At 40.6% G+C, this 13,411-nt stretch overlaps 1 protein-coding gene across 4 annotated transcripts in view; it reads left to right on the top strand.

Moving 5' to 3' along the window:
* The window catches only part of LBHD2 (LBH domain containing 2), a 65,214-nt gene extending 52,697 nt beyond the window's left edge, over positions 1-12,517 (top strand). For all 4 annotated transcript variants that reach the window (XM_033950686.1, XM_033950688.1, XM_033950687.1 and 1 more), the window contains exon 4: positions 9,865-12,517. In XM_033950686.1, coding sequence (XP_033806577.1) covers positions 9,865-9,908 — 44 coding nt within the window. In that variant the 3' untranslated portion in view covers positions 9,909-12,517. The remainder of the gene's footprint in view (positions 1-9,864) is intronic.
* Positions 12,518-13,411: the final 894 nt, after the last annotated feature.

Genomic DNA, 13,411 nt, shown 5'->3' with positions numbered 1-13,411 from the left:
GACTGCCAGACCATGTTGTAACAAACAAGCCCCAAAAAATAGATTAAAAACAGGTTGGACTGCCAGACCATGTTGTAACAAAAAAGCCCCAAAAATAGATTAAAAATAGGTTGGTCTGCCAGACCATGTTGTAACAAAAAAGCCCCCAAAAAGCCTCCCCCAAAATAGATTAAAAACAGGTTGGTCTGCCAGACTATGTTGTAACAAAAAAGCCCCCCAAAATAGATTTAAAACAGGTTGGACTGCCAGACCATGTTGTAACAAAAAAGCCCCCCAAAATAGATTAAAAACAGGTTGGTCTGCCGGACCGTGTTGTAACAAAAAAAGGCAAAAAAATAGATTAAAAACAGGTTGGTCTGCCAGACCTGTGGAAACACACAAAAAACCTTTAGTAGGCAAAGATACAAGTCCAAAACAATTCCCGACCGGGACTGTAAGAGAGAAGATGAAGGAATCTCAAGCGCTCACAGCTAAAAGCTCAATGTATCTTAAGAGCTAATAACCACAGGGTGAGCTATCATTGATCCTTATGAATTCTCTCAATTTATTTATCAAAACCACTCTGTGTATTCTTTATATCTTTTGTATTTTTTATATATATATATTTTTTTATTATATTTTTTTATAAAATGAATATTCTTCACAAAAGGTTTTTAAACATTTGTATATATATGCATTTTCTTCTTATGAAATACTTATTAGTACTTTTAAATTTCCTTCTATGAGGCTTCAAGTACTTATCTCAATAAAGTGATGTGATAGCTAAAGTGATGTAATAGCTACGGAAGATCTCCGTTTCGCTCAAAATAATTCTATAAGAGCTTCGTCAGGTGAAACTGCCGTAATCACTACAGAAAAGAAGAAAGACAAAATATCTATTTAAAAAGATATCATTAAAAAAGGTATTTAAGTAGTGTGAACAATAATATCAAAATTTGAGTTTTACACACTTGTATTAAGAAGCGCACTAGGACATCAATTTTGGTTGTACTTTAGGACAATTTAACCTAATCTGCACGTATCTATAAATATTAAAGAATTATTGTAACTGCTGTTGTTTTAAACTTACTATGATTTTTGACTTGCTGTATATATTAAGTTTCTATTAGCTAAAACACATTGAAAAAGCTTACTTATTTAACCATTCAGTAACCCACTAATGAGCTTCAAGTTAAACATATCCAAACTTTAGAATCAACAGTCTAAACATACCTATTTAAGTCGGCATCACTTCTACCGAAGGCAAGAAGAGAGCGAGAGAAAGACCTTTAAGTCCAACTACACGCCCTGCTTACTCTCTCTCTAGAGCCGTCTTAGAAAGCTGTCGGCATTCAAAAGTTATAAACTGAAGGCGTCTGATGTCACTTCCGGAAGCCATAACGCTGTGTAAATTCAAAGCAAACTAACCCAGGAAAGTGACATCATATCTAAAAAATGCCATTGATTAAACAAAGCATATTACATGAAAGCTTGCCAATTGATGGCAATATTCAAGCCAGATGGTTGAAGGCTATGTAACCGATCTATCCATCTTTGTTCCAAACGTAACAATTTATTCCCCCTGTCCCCTCCCCTAATGGATGCCGGTACTGAATCGATAATCATACATTTCAGATCCGTAAAAATATGATGGTGATCACAACAGTGAGTGACCAGTGGAGCTTCTTTCCTTTTTAATTTTAAACATGATTTATGTTCTGCCATGCGGATGTTAAAACGCCTAGTAGTTTTACCTACATATACCTTTTGGCAGGGACAAATGATTAAATAGACAACATGGTCAGATCTACAGGTGGTAACGTGTCTTAACTCATATTTTCTATGATCCAAAGGATTCTCAAAGGTTGACATCTCCCACAGCTTGAATGAGACCCTAACTTCTTATGTGAGTCTATTTTAATTGGATCGGGTTGTAATCTAAGGTGTTCTTTTAGATTTCGTGATCTTGAATATGTGAGTCGTAATTTCAAATTTTCAAAGCAGGAATGATTCTGAACTATCCTCCAATGATTTCGGATGATATCTGCTATTTGATCAGATTCAGTATTATATCTTAACACGAATGTTTGAACTTCATCCGTAAATTCAGAATGCATGACTTCTCTGGTGGTTCTACTAGAAGACTGTAATAACCACTCTTGATAGTTAAATTTAGCTCTTTGATATGATGTAGTTAACTGTTTTTCTGGATACCCTTTCGATCTTAAATTTTTGGCTAGTTTCTTAGCAGACGATTTAAAGTCAGTTTTATGGGTACAAATCCGTCGAAAGCGCAGAAATTGAGCTAATGGCAAACTATTCTTAAGTGGAACAGGATGACAACTGTCATAATGCAGCAGGCTGGTGGTGTCAGTAGGTTTAATAAAGAGTTTAGTTTCAAAATGGTTATCTCTAACACTCACCCATGTATCAAGGAAGTTAATACCTTCCATAGATTGGTTTTTAGTGAATTGGATATTCTCATCGTTAGTGTTTAACCATGCTACAAACTCTATAAGCTGATTGTTAGAACCTTGCCAGATCATAAAGACATCGTCGATGTATCTTTTCCAGCCTACTATACAGTGACTCCACTGGTGGGATGCCAAAAACATTTCTTCGTACTGTTTCATGTAAAGACCTGCTATGGATGGAGCACAAGTAGCGCCCATTGCTACCCCTTTTATTTGGAGGTATAAATCTTTACCATCAGTAAAGAAGTTATTTGTTAATGCTAATTTTAGCAGTGACATAATGAAAGCAGTCGGACTTTGATGGGGACGGCATCTAGACTGGAGCGCCATATGAGCGATCTCTAAACATTTCTCCTGGGGAAGCGATGTATACAATGATATAATGTCTAAAGTCACCAGGATGATAGGAGTATTAGTTAATTCTAGGCTCTGTAGCCATAACAGAAACTGTGACGTGTCTTTAATATAAGACGAGCCTGTTGTTACAATAGGTTTCAGAAAAAAATCAGCATATGTTGAAAGAGGCTCAAGAATAGAGTTGATTGAAGAGATAATAGGTCTTCCGGGGGGCTTATCTAGTCTTTTATGTACCTTTGGAAGTAAATACATCCATGGGATAGTGCTGTATTCTCTGTTAAGAAATTGAAACTCTTTTTTTGTCACATATCCTTCGTCAAAACCTTCTTGGGTTAACGCCAAGATTGTAGATTTTAGTTGGGGAGTTGGATCAACTGCTGACATTGTATAGGTGGTGTTATCTGATAGTTGTTTAGTCAATTCATCCTGATAATCTGATCTATTCCAGATGACTGTTCCGCCACCTTTATCCGCTCTACTAATAACTACAGAAGAGTCCTGTTGTAATTTCTGTAGAGCACAATGTTCACTTTTAGTTAAATTATAGGAATCAACTTTCTTATATCGAAAAGGAGCTACGTCTTGAAGGACCAGTTTTTTAAAGGTGTACAGCAAGGGGTCTAGAGGACCTGGAGGGCACCAACTAGATTTCTTAGTAACAACTGATCGATCATTATATGATTCTTTATCATAAAAAAATTTTTTCAAAGATAAAGAACGAATGAATTTTTCAAGATCGACTTGAAACTGAAAATAGTCAAAGGGGGCCGTAGGAACAAACGCCAACCCTTTTGATAACACTCTCTCTTCTTCCTGGGTCAGTTCACGATTGGAAATATTAATGATGGTAGAATCTGGTGTAGTACACTCTAATAGTTGTTGCGATTGTTGCCAGACCTGTGAACAATTAATTATTGCACTAACTCCTGTGCACCTAAATCCCCTTGGCTGCAACTCAGAAGGGGTCACAGCCAGGGGTAGGATAGGTGCCTTCCCCAAAAATTGTTCGCAGAGTTATAGAACAGTGCCATTCCTTTGCTCAGGTGCCAAGAGCTGGGCGCCAGCATTTACACCAGGTTTCAGTTGGCGTAAATACCTGCACCCAATCTGGGCACGGTAATGGACTCTAAGCACCGTTCTATTAAGAGGGCTCAACTCGGAATAGAGCTCCGCAGTGGCTTTGGATAATAGGAAATGGGGGTCCTGTATTTTTTTTGTTCTTTATTTAGGGTGGGTTCATTTAACTTACATACCCCCCCACCCCCTGCTTTTACAAAAGAGCAGAAGAGGTTTTTAGCATCGGCCGGCATGCTGAATGCTCTGTGCTGCCCTGGCGGTCATAGAGTTCCTATGAGCGTTGGAGCGGTGCAGAGCATTCAGCGTGCTGGCCGGTGCTAAAAACCTCTTCTGCACTTTTGTAAAAGAAGGGGATTTTTTTTTCAGTGATTTACCTCCCCTACATACTTGGGATTACAATTTGTTCTTGATTACAGAAGAATAGCGCAATGAGCTGCGTCTTTAGTTCTGTGCTAGGTTGCTTGTTGCATACTGCACAACTTCCCTCTAATCTCCAGAGATAACGGAACTAAGCAAGCATGCAGTATTCCAATTTATGCTGTCTTTGATTTACTCTTCCTGACCATGAGATGTATGAAAAAAGCACCTGGTGTTCACCATTAGTAGCTATTTAAAGTGGAAACTTGTCAAATGTAATTAACCATTTAGCATTAGGAAGGTTGTTGATAGAAGTCAGCAAGTCCTCAAATATGATTCATTAAGCAATGATCTGCAATTGGCAGGGCCCTTATGAGCAGTAAATGCCTTGTATGGGAGAGCAGAAGGCCCAAGCCAAGCTAAAGCCATCAGTAGAGACTATAATAATAATAATAATAATAATTTTATTTTTATATACCGCCAAAGCCATGAAAAGTTTGAAGCGGTTTACAAGAAGAAGCGCTGGACAATCAGCGAAAAGGTCAACAATTCAAAGACATCTATACAATCTGTGCCTGTGCTGAAATTCAAAGCAAGTTCACCAGCCAGGAACGGCTGCTGATCAGTTAGGTCGCTTGTATGCGTCTATCTGGTCATTTTCAGACTTATCTTCCGCCAGCCTTGCTAAACTCGCCTAACCCCTTCTCCTCAAATTATTCACTGGCTCCCTCTCCACCTTCGCATTCAGTTCAAACTCCTATTACTAACCTACAAGTGTGTTATTCTGCAGCCTCTCAATATCTCTCCTCTCTTTTCTCTCCTTATGCATCTCCCCGAAAACTCCGTTCATAGAAACATAGAAAATGACGGCAGAAAAGGGCCACAGCCCATCAAGTCTGCCCACTCAATTGACCCTCCCCCTTACTGTCTTCTTGGAGATCCCACTCTGATGACCCCTCCCCTTAACTCTACCCTCCTAGAGATCCAACAAGTGCATCCCATTTATTCTTAAAATCTGGCACGCTGCTGGCCTCGACCACCTGTACTGGAAGCTCATTCCAATGATCAACCACTCTTTCGGTGAAGAAATATTTCCTGGTGTCGCCCTGAAATTTCCCGCCCCTGATTTTCAGTGGATGCCCTCTTGTGGCCGAGGGTCCCTTAAGAAAGAAACAGTCATCTTCCACCTCGATACGACCTGTGATATATTTAAATGTCTCAATCATGTCTCCCCTCTCCCTATGTTCTTCTAGGGAGTATAGCCGCAATTTATTCAGCCTCTCCTCGTATGAAAGATCCTTTAGCCCTAAGACCATCCTGGTGGCCATTCGCTGAACCGACTCAACTCTCAGCACATCTTTACGGTAATGTGGCCTCCAGACTTGTACACAGTATTCCAGATGAGGTCTCACCATGGTTCTGTACAAAGGCATAATGACCTCGGGCTTCCAATTAACGAAACTTCTACGGATACAACCCAGCATTTATCTAGCCTTGGATGAAGCCTTCTCCACTTGATTGGCAGTTTTCATGTCTTCACTGATGATCACTCCTAAATCCCGTTCTGCCATAGTCCTAGCCAAGTTCTCTCCATTCAAGATGTAAGTTCTGCACTGATTTTTGTTGCCAAGGTGCATGATCTTACATTTTTTAGCATTGAATCCCAGTTGCCAGGTCGAGGACCAATGCTCTAACAAAAGCAGGTCCTGCGTCATACTGTTGGACAAATTGCTGTCACTTACTATGTTACATAGTTTAGCATCACCAGCGAATAATGTTATTTTCCCTTGAAGCCCTTGAGTCAGGTCACCTACAAATATGTTGAAAAGGATCGGGCCCATGACCGAGCCCTGCGGTACTCCACTGGTCACCTCTGACGTTTTAGAGGATAGGAAGAGAGCGAGCGGCTACGGAAATAGCAGCAGCAGCGGCTGGTTCCAGCCTCCTGTTTTTCTCCCTTCTATTCCACTGGGCGGCGCATCCGGGCCTCAGCTGCCTCCACCACCACTCCTCTGACTCCCTTCGCATTCAGGCGGGACATGGAGGAACGAGCCTCTCAAGCTGCACCAGAGGAACTAAAGGTACAGGGGAGAGATTGGAGGGGGTACGGGGGGGACCTGCCTGCCTGCCTTGGGGTAGAGGGTGGGGATGAAGAGTACAGGAGGAAGGAAATGACAATCCCAGCATAAGAACCAGGGCAATCAGGGGAGGGAAAGAGACAGAGCAATCCCAGCATAAGAACCAGGACAACTAGGGGAGGGAAAGAGACAGAGCAAAGAAATGCTGAAGGAGGAGGGAGCATAAGGACAGGGACATGGAATAATGCTGGAAAGGGGAGGAATAAAGATACAGAGATGTGATACTTAATGGAAGGGTAGGAAATGGTACACATGGATAGTGAAGAAGAAAAGAAATATTATGTACTTTGGGGGGGCCATGCCTGCCTGCTTGCTTGCCTCGGGGTGGGGGGCCTGTCACTAGGCCTGCCTGCCCTGTGCCCTGTCCCTGCCTACCACTAGACTACCAGAAGGGGGACAGGGTACAGAGTCAGCAGTGAGGGGGGACAGGGCGCAGAGCCTAGCAGGGAGAATTTGGTTCAGAATGGGTTTTTTTCTTGTTTTCCTCCTCTAAATCTAGGGTGCGTCTTATGGTCAGATGCATCTTATGGAGTGAAAAATACTATAACTTTTATCCTGCATGCTGATAGTGATCTTATCAAAATAACCTTTGACTAAACCTCACAGGTTGTAGCCTGATAAACAAATATAAACCATAGACCAACTTATCTTTGTTAATGATCCGTTCCCTACAGGACCCATCCTCAGTTCTCTCCTAAGTGATCTGAGGAGTCAGGAAGGTCTTACATAAGCTCAGGATCTGATACAGCACTACCCCCTGGGCACCAGAATTATTACATAACCTAATAATAATAATAAATGTATTTATATACCGCAATACCTCACGGTTCAGTGCAGTTTACAATAAGAAGAACTGTAAAAACACAGCAAATTTACACCATAAAGCACAGTGCATTTTATATAGGGAGAAATAGAGGAAAGCCTCACCACAGTGAACGTGGATTTGGACCAAATATACAACCAAATTGACAAGTTAAAAAGTGACAAATCTCCTGGACCAGATGGAATTCACCCGAGAGTGCTAAAGGAGCTTAAGGTCGAAATTGGAAAACTATTGCAAACCCTAGCTAACATGTCAATTAGAACCGGGCAAATACCAGACGATTGGAAGATAGCGAATGTCATCCCAATCTTCAAAAAAGGATTGAGGGGAGAACCAGGTAACTATAGACCTGTGAGTCCTACGTTGGTTCCTGGGAAGATGATTGAAGCACTAATCAAGGACAGCATAGTACAACACCTGGAAAATAACGACCTGATGAGAGCCAGTCAACACGGCTTCAGGAAGGGGAAGTCATGTTTGACGAATTTACTTCAATTTTTTGAGAAGGTGAACAAACAAATCGATAGCGGAGACCCGGTGGATATAATATACTTGGACTTCCAGAAAGCGTTCGACAAGGTTCCGCACGCAAGGCTTCTGAGGAAACTACAAAGCCATGGATAGGCAAATGGCTGGAAAACAGATTGCAGAGGGTCCACGTAAATGGGAAGTTCTCGGACTGCGAGAAGATGACAAGCGGTGTGCCCCAGGGCTCGGTTCTCGGGCCCATCTTATTCAATATCTTCATAAATGACCTGGAAGAGGGAACAACAAGAATTATTATCAAGTTTGCAGATGACACAAAACTAGGTCGGGCAGTTGGGACACAAAAGGACACCGAAAAACTGCAGAAGGATTTGAACCAGCTGGAGAAATGGGCAGAAAAGTGGCAGATGAAGTTTAATATAGAAAAATGCAAAGTGATGCACCTGGGCAGGAAAAACAAGGAGCATGAATATAAAATGTTAAGTGTAACTTTGGGCAAGAGCGAACAAGAAAGAGACCTGGGGGTACTGATAGACAGGACCCTGAAGCTGTTGGCTCAATGCGCAGCGGCATCAAAGAAAGCAAACAGGATGTTGGGCATGATAAAGAAGGGAATCACGAGTAGATCGGCGGACGTCATAATGGTATCTGATTGTAATGTGTTGGTATTACTCTTGCTTATCTTTATACTGTATGAAAGGGTGTGTGTGTGGGGGGGGGGGGAAGGATTACGTATTTATTATATCATTTGATGGAATTAAGTGCTGTTTATTTTGTACATTGTCTGATAATATGTTGATGTTGGTTATTAAAATGAATAAAGATTTATTTAAAAAAAAAAAAAGAAGAAGAAGAAGAAATTTCTACAAATGCTGGTTCACCTTACACCCCTTTACTTTGTATCTTAGCTGTGGCACCTAGTAATCCTTCTTCTGTGCTGAATATAAGAAATATGAGACTCTGTGCAGTATATGGTATTGACTGGGGTAAAACAAATACAGTAGGTTAGAGGAAGTTCCTGTCCAAGAAGTTCAGCTGTATAATTTTCAGCATTGAAAGGTGTGATAACACAACGGTAGAATCACATGTCTGTGCTGTGTACATTGAATAAATATGACCAGCCTTATGTTGCAGAGAATTGGTTTTTTGGGTTTTTTTATTGAAATTTTACAAACATCAAAAGTATAAGAATAAAACAAAACAATAAGCAGCAGATACCAAAATATACATAATAATATGCAAAATATAGAATAGTTAATATACAAAGTAAAGATAATTAGGATATATATACGAGTCCTTACATATTCATCATGAGGGGTCCAAATTTTTGTGAATCTGGCTATGCTATTTTGTTTGAATGTTATTATTTCCTCATACTTTCTGATGACATAAATGTGTTTTCACCATTCGTAAAAATTAAGCCTAGAATTGTCTTTCCAATTGGAAACTATATGGTGGATAGCTAAGGCAATCATGAAATCAACTATTTTTTTATTTAATGGTGGTATTGATATATCTGGATTAGAGGAACGCAATATGATTGATTTATATGACATGGGCAACTCATTAATATTCAAGTTTAAAATTGAGCAGATTTTGGACCAAATGTCTGACCAGTAAACTTGTAAATTAGGGCATTCATATAAGAAGTGTATTAGAGTCCCAGGTTGCTGTTGGCATGACCAACAGAGCTCTGAAGTCGCATGTAACACTTTAGCCATTTTAGCAGCTTTATGCATAATGAAAACTGTAAACTGGCACATGGATGCCGACATAGTAGGTCTAGCTGAAAATGCCCAGAAGGATTTCCAATCTATTACTCTTGGATTTTCATTAAGATCTGTTGCCCACATATTATCGAAGGGGAATATCTTTTTCTCTCTCACACTCTCTTAAGATTTTATGTAGTTTTGATGCTCTTTTGGTTCCTGATAATAAACGGCCTATATTCTTTGATAAATTAGTTAGACCAGAGTCCTTACACTTAGATAATAAAGACTTAAGTGGAATCAAGATCCTCTGCCATAAATTGGTACCTACACTGTGATAATCTAGAATATGTTTAAGTTCACCTGTAGAAATTAGTCCCTCATTGCTGGTAAGATGTGAATTGTTTTATTGTTGTTGATTTAATGCAAGCGTTGTATGTAATTTACTTTTACTCTTTTATCAGGTGCAGGCAGTGCTGAGAGCACAGGAGCTGGAGAGGATAACTAGAAGTTCCAGGGGCGTCTTGTGTGCAAGCTCCTGGTGACTACTGGAAGATAAATACCCCTTAGAAAAAGTAGTGAAGTGATCTAAGGTCAAGCTGCCAACCCCCAGTGCTGGTAGCAAATTTTAGGATGTTCGGGGACTATAATGCTGTTCCTTTTTCACATTTTAAGCTTTCGGGAAGAGACTTGTATTGTATATAGTTTAGTTTCATTTAGAAAACTACCGAGTTACAAGAAGTAAAGTTGTTGCATTCCAACGATCGTGAAACTGCAAAACGCTAAGAGTCTCACAATGACCAGACTTTGAAGGCAGCTTCTAGTTCAGCAAAAGTGCAACTTCAGGTTCCAATAGGTGCACAAAATAAATGCATTTCTACCGAGATTATAGCTCTCTTTGACCCTTTGCTTTTCCCCAGCTACTTAAAATTAGCACTGTGATGTTTTTGACTAGGGGCTCCTTCTACTAAGGTGCGCTAGGGCTTTCACGCGCGGAATAGCACGCGACTGCATTGCCGCACGCACTAGACCTTAATGCCAGCATTGAGCTGATGTTAGTTCTAGAAGCGTAGCATGCGGTAATTTCCTGCGTGCACTAAAAATGCGAGAGCACCTTAGTAAAAGGAGCCCTAAGTGTATAGTGAAGATTCTTCTTGAGCATGTTTTAAGGCTGGGGTGTCCAACCTGCGGCCCGAGGGCCACATGCGGCCTCGTGAAGTATTTTGTGCGGCCCTGGTCGAGGGCTATGCAGTGTTTTCCTCTGCTGCTCCTGGGTGTTGCTGGCTCCCTCCTCTGTCTTGCTGCATCGTTTGTGCGGCCCCAGAAACATTTTTTTCAGCCAATGCGGCCCAGGGAAGCCAAAAGGTTGGACACCCCTGTTTTAAGGAGACACAATGTTTATTTGTTTTATCACAATGCAATTTACATTCATTTGTAAATGGCTAAAATAAAAATTATAAACCAGCAAGAAATTTACATTCGAATAACCCTCCCCCAGGACTATAATAGAATGGATTTTATGTTTTAATTTACCTTGTGCTGACTAGTCTCATACCAGCTTAATAACTCCCCAAGCTTCCCTACATATTCTTAAAGATTATGAAGACAAACCAAAATGATGTGGTCCATGAGCTCTTACAGACCTCATAGGCCTCTTCTTCAGATGTGACCATAGAGTTGGAGGAGGAAACCTGTCTAGTGGCACCTGAAAAAAAAAAAAAGGGCTCGACAGCTTATGGCCACAATCTCTTTTGATCAGTCCTTTGGAAAATGTCACAACCCACAAAGGCTCCTAGAAGTGGATGAGTAGTTTAACGGTTAGTGCAACAGAATGAGAATCGGGGGGAGGGTCTCAGTTTAAATCCTACTATGGCTCCCTGCGATCTTACGCAAGTCACATAACTCTTGTCTCGGGTACGGAGCTCAATTGTGAGCCGTCCGTGGGACAGAGGAATATTTACTGTGTCTGAATGTACAGGCTTACAGAGGGTATATGAGAAATTAAATAGATAACTCGCTACACCTCCTCGTCAGAATGTTCTGAAAATGCTTCATGGACACCAGAGCTAAAGGATGTGAAGAATCATTTCTTCTCATTGAGAATGATTAACTCAGCTGCTTTTGGATGATTTTCTAACTTCATTGTTGCATTTAATTTCCATTAAACTAGCGGAAGGGAAGAATTTTCACCTTGAGATATCTGTAAGCTCCTCGTTGATTGGATCCATTTTGTAGCCACACGATAACTGGGAGGTTCGAGAAGAAGATTGTTTTGTTTTTTTTAATAAAGAAGAGTGTGAGCTCAAGTGAAGCAAAACTCAAGGAAGACGGGGAAGGTGGAGTGATGGTAAATTACAGCACAGCATCCATTTTCTAAAATTTGTTGTCGTTCCATGGAAGCACTTCTTTATTGATGTCTTAAGTCCTGTTTTTCGAACTCCTACAAATGCTTTTTTTTTTGCTTTCTAATTGTATCTGTACTTTGAATTAAAATGGATAAATAAGGAAATGCCAATTTAAAGATACCGAAAGGATTTCTTTTTCCCCATAAAACTTTGATGCCATCAGATTGACAGGTGTTTGACACCAAAAGGTAGTCCTTAATCAGCAGTAGTTGGAACAGTCGCTGGGTGGTTTATGGTCCTACGTCACAGAAATACCAGGATCAAGTGTTTATACAACTTTCGTTGTTGATTTAATCATGAATTAGTAATGTGTGTGACCATTGGGCAGACTGGATGGACCGTTCAGGTCTTTATATGCCATCATCTACTATGTATTAAAGTATCAGAAAGAACAAATGAAACACAGAGAGAGACAGAATGAGTGTTCTCATGGAGAAATCCCCCTTCCCTAATTTATTTATGTTGCAACTCTTAAAAAAAAAAAGTGATCAGTTTTTCTATACATGTGACATTAGTGGTATCATCCATCCATTGTTTTTGTATTTTTATTCTGGATGAAAAAAGCTTTATAGAAATATGAAAAAGTTATTCATAGCAATATTTTTCTAGCCTAGCTGGAAGTATATCAGATCTGTATTTCATGTTGTCTGTAGATGTATAAAAGCTTTCTGAAATAAGACCCTTGTTTCATTTTCTTCTGTTTTAACTTTTTTAAAAAATAAATCTTATGTTAGGTTGCCTCATTTGTGTCTAGCACCTTATTATGTCTAGTGGCGCGTAGTAAGGGGTATGTGGTGGATGCAGACTGCAGGCACCGCTCTGCCCTGCCATACCACGCCATCCCTCCCCTCCCCACCACCCTGCACCTCTGTAGGTCTGTGCTAGCACGAGCAACTTCTCCTGCCTGTTGCTCACGTCAGCCTGGTTCCCCTCTGACATCACTTCCCAGGTCACGGGGCCAGGAAGTGATGTCAGAGGAAAATCCAACGCTGGTGCGAGGAGCGTGCTGGAGAAGCTACTTGAGGTATGGGGGTGGAGGGAAGAGTGCAAGTGTGGCATGGGGGGTGGGAAGGAGCGGGAGGGGGCCACCTACCTTTTCTATGCCACTGATTATGTCTATTTGAAAATACACTTAAGATTTTTGAAAAGCTTAAAGAGCTATCGGAACTCATTGTACTTGTTTTATAAATATCAGAAGGGCTATTTTCTGGTTAACTGACTGAAGCAGATTATTGTCCACGTCTCTGTATCCATTATTCAATCGTCCTACGTGAAAGTGTCCATCTTTTCTACTTTACGGCACTGAATGCCTAGAACAAACTGCCTGACTTGGTACTTCAAACTCTGTCCCTGGCAGTATTCAAATCCAGACCCAACGTCCACTTCTTTGAAGCTGCTTTCAATTCCAACCCAACTTCTAAGCACCCATACCTGTCTAGTTATTCCCTCTATAATTCCTCCAACTGGCCTCTGTATATAGATGCACCTTTTTGTCCAGTTTGTCTCAGCTAGATTGTAAGCTCATTCGAGCGGGGACCATCTCTTCCATGTTTTGGTGTACACTTCTCCCTCCATATTCACAGTTTCAGCATTCGCAGTTTTGATT

This window comes from Geotrypetes seraphini, chromosome 7, assembly GCF_902459505.1.
Source record: "Geotrypetes seraphini chromosome 7, aGeoSer1.1, whole genome shotgun sequence".
NCBI classification, from domain to species: Eukaryota; Metazoa; Chordata; class Amphibia; order Gymnophiona; family Dermophiidae; genus Geotrypetes; species Geotrypetes seraphini.
Note: the sequence above shows the minus strand (reverse complement) of the source record. Positions and strands in the feature narration are given on the sequence as shown.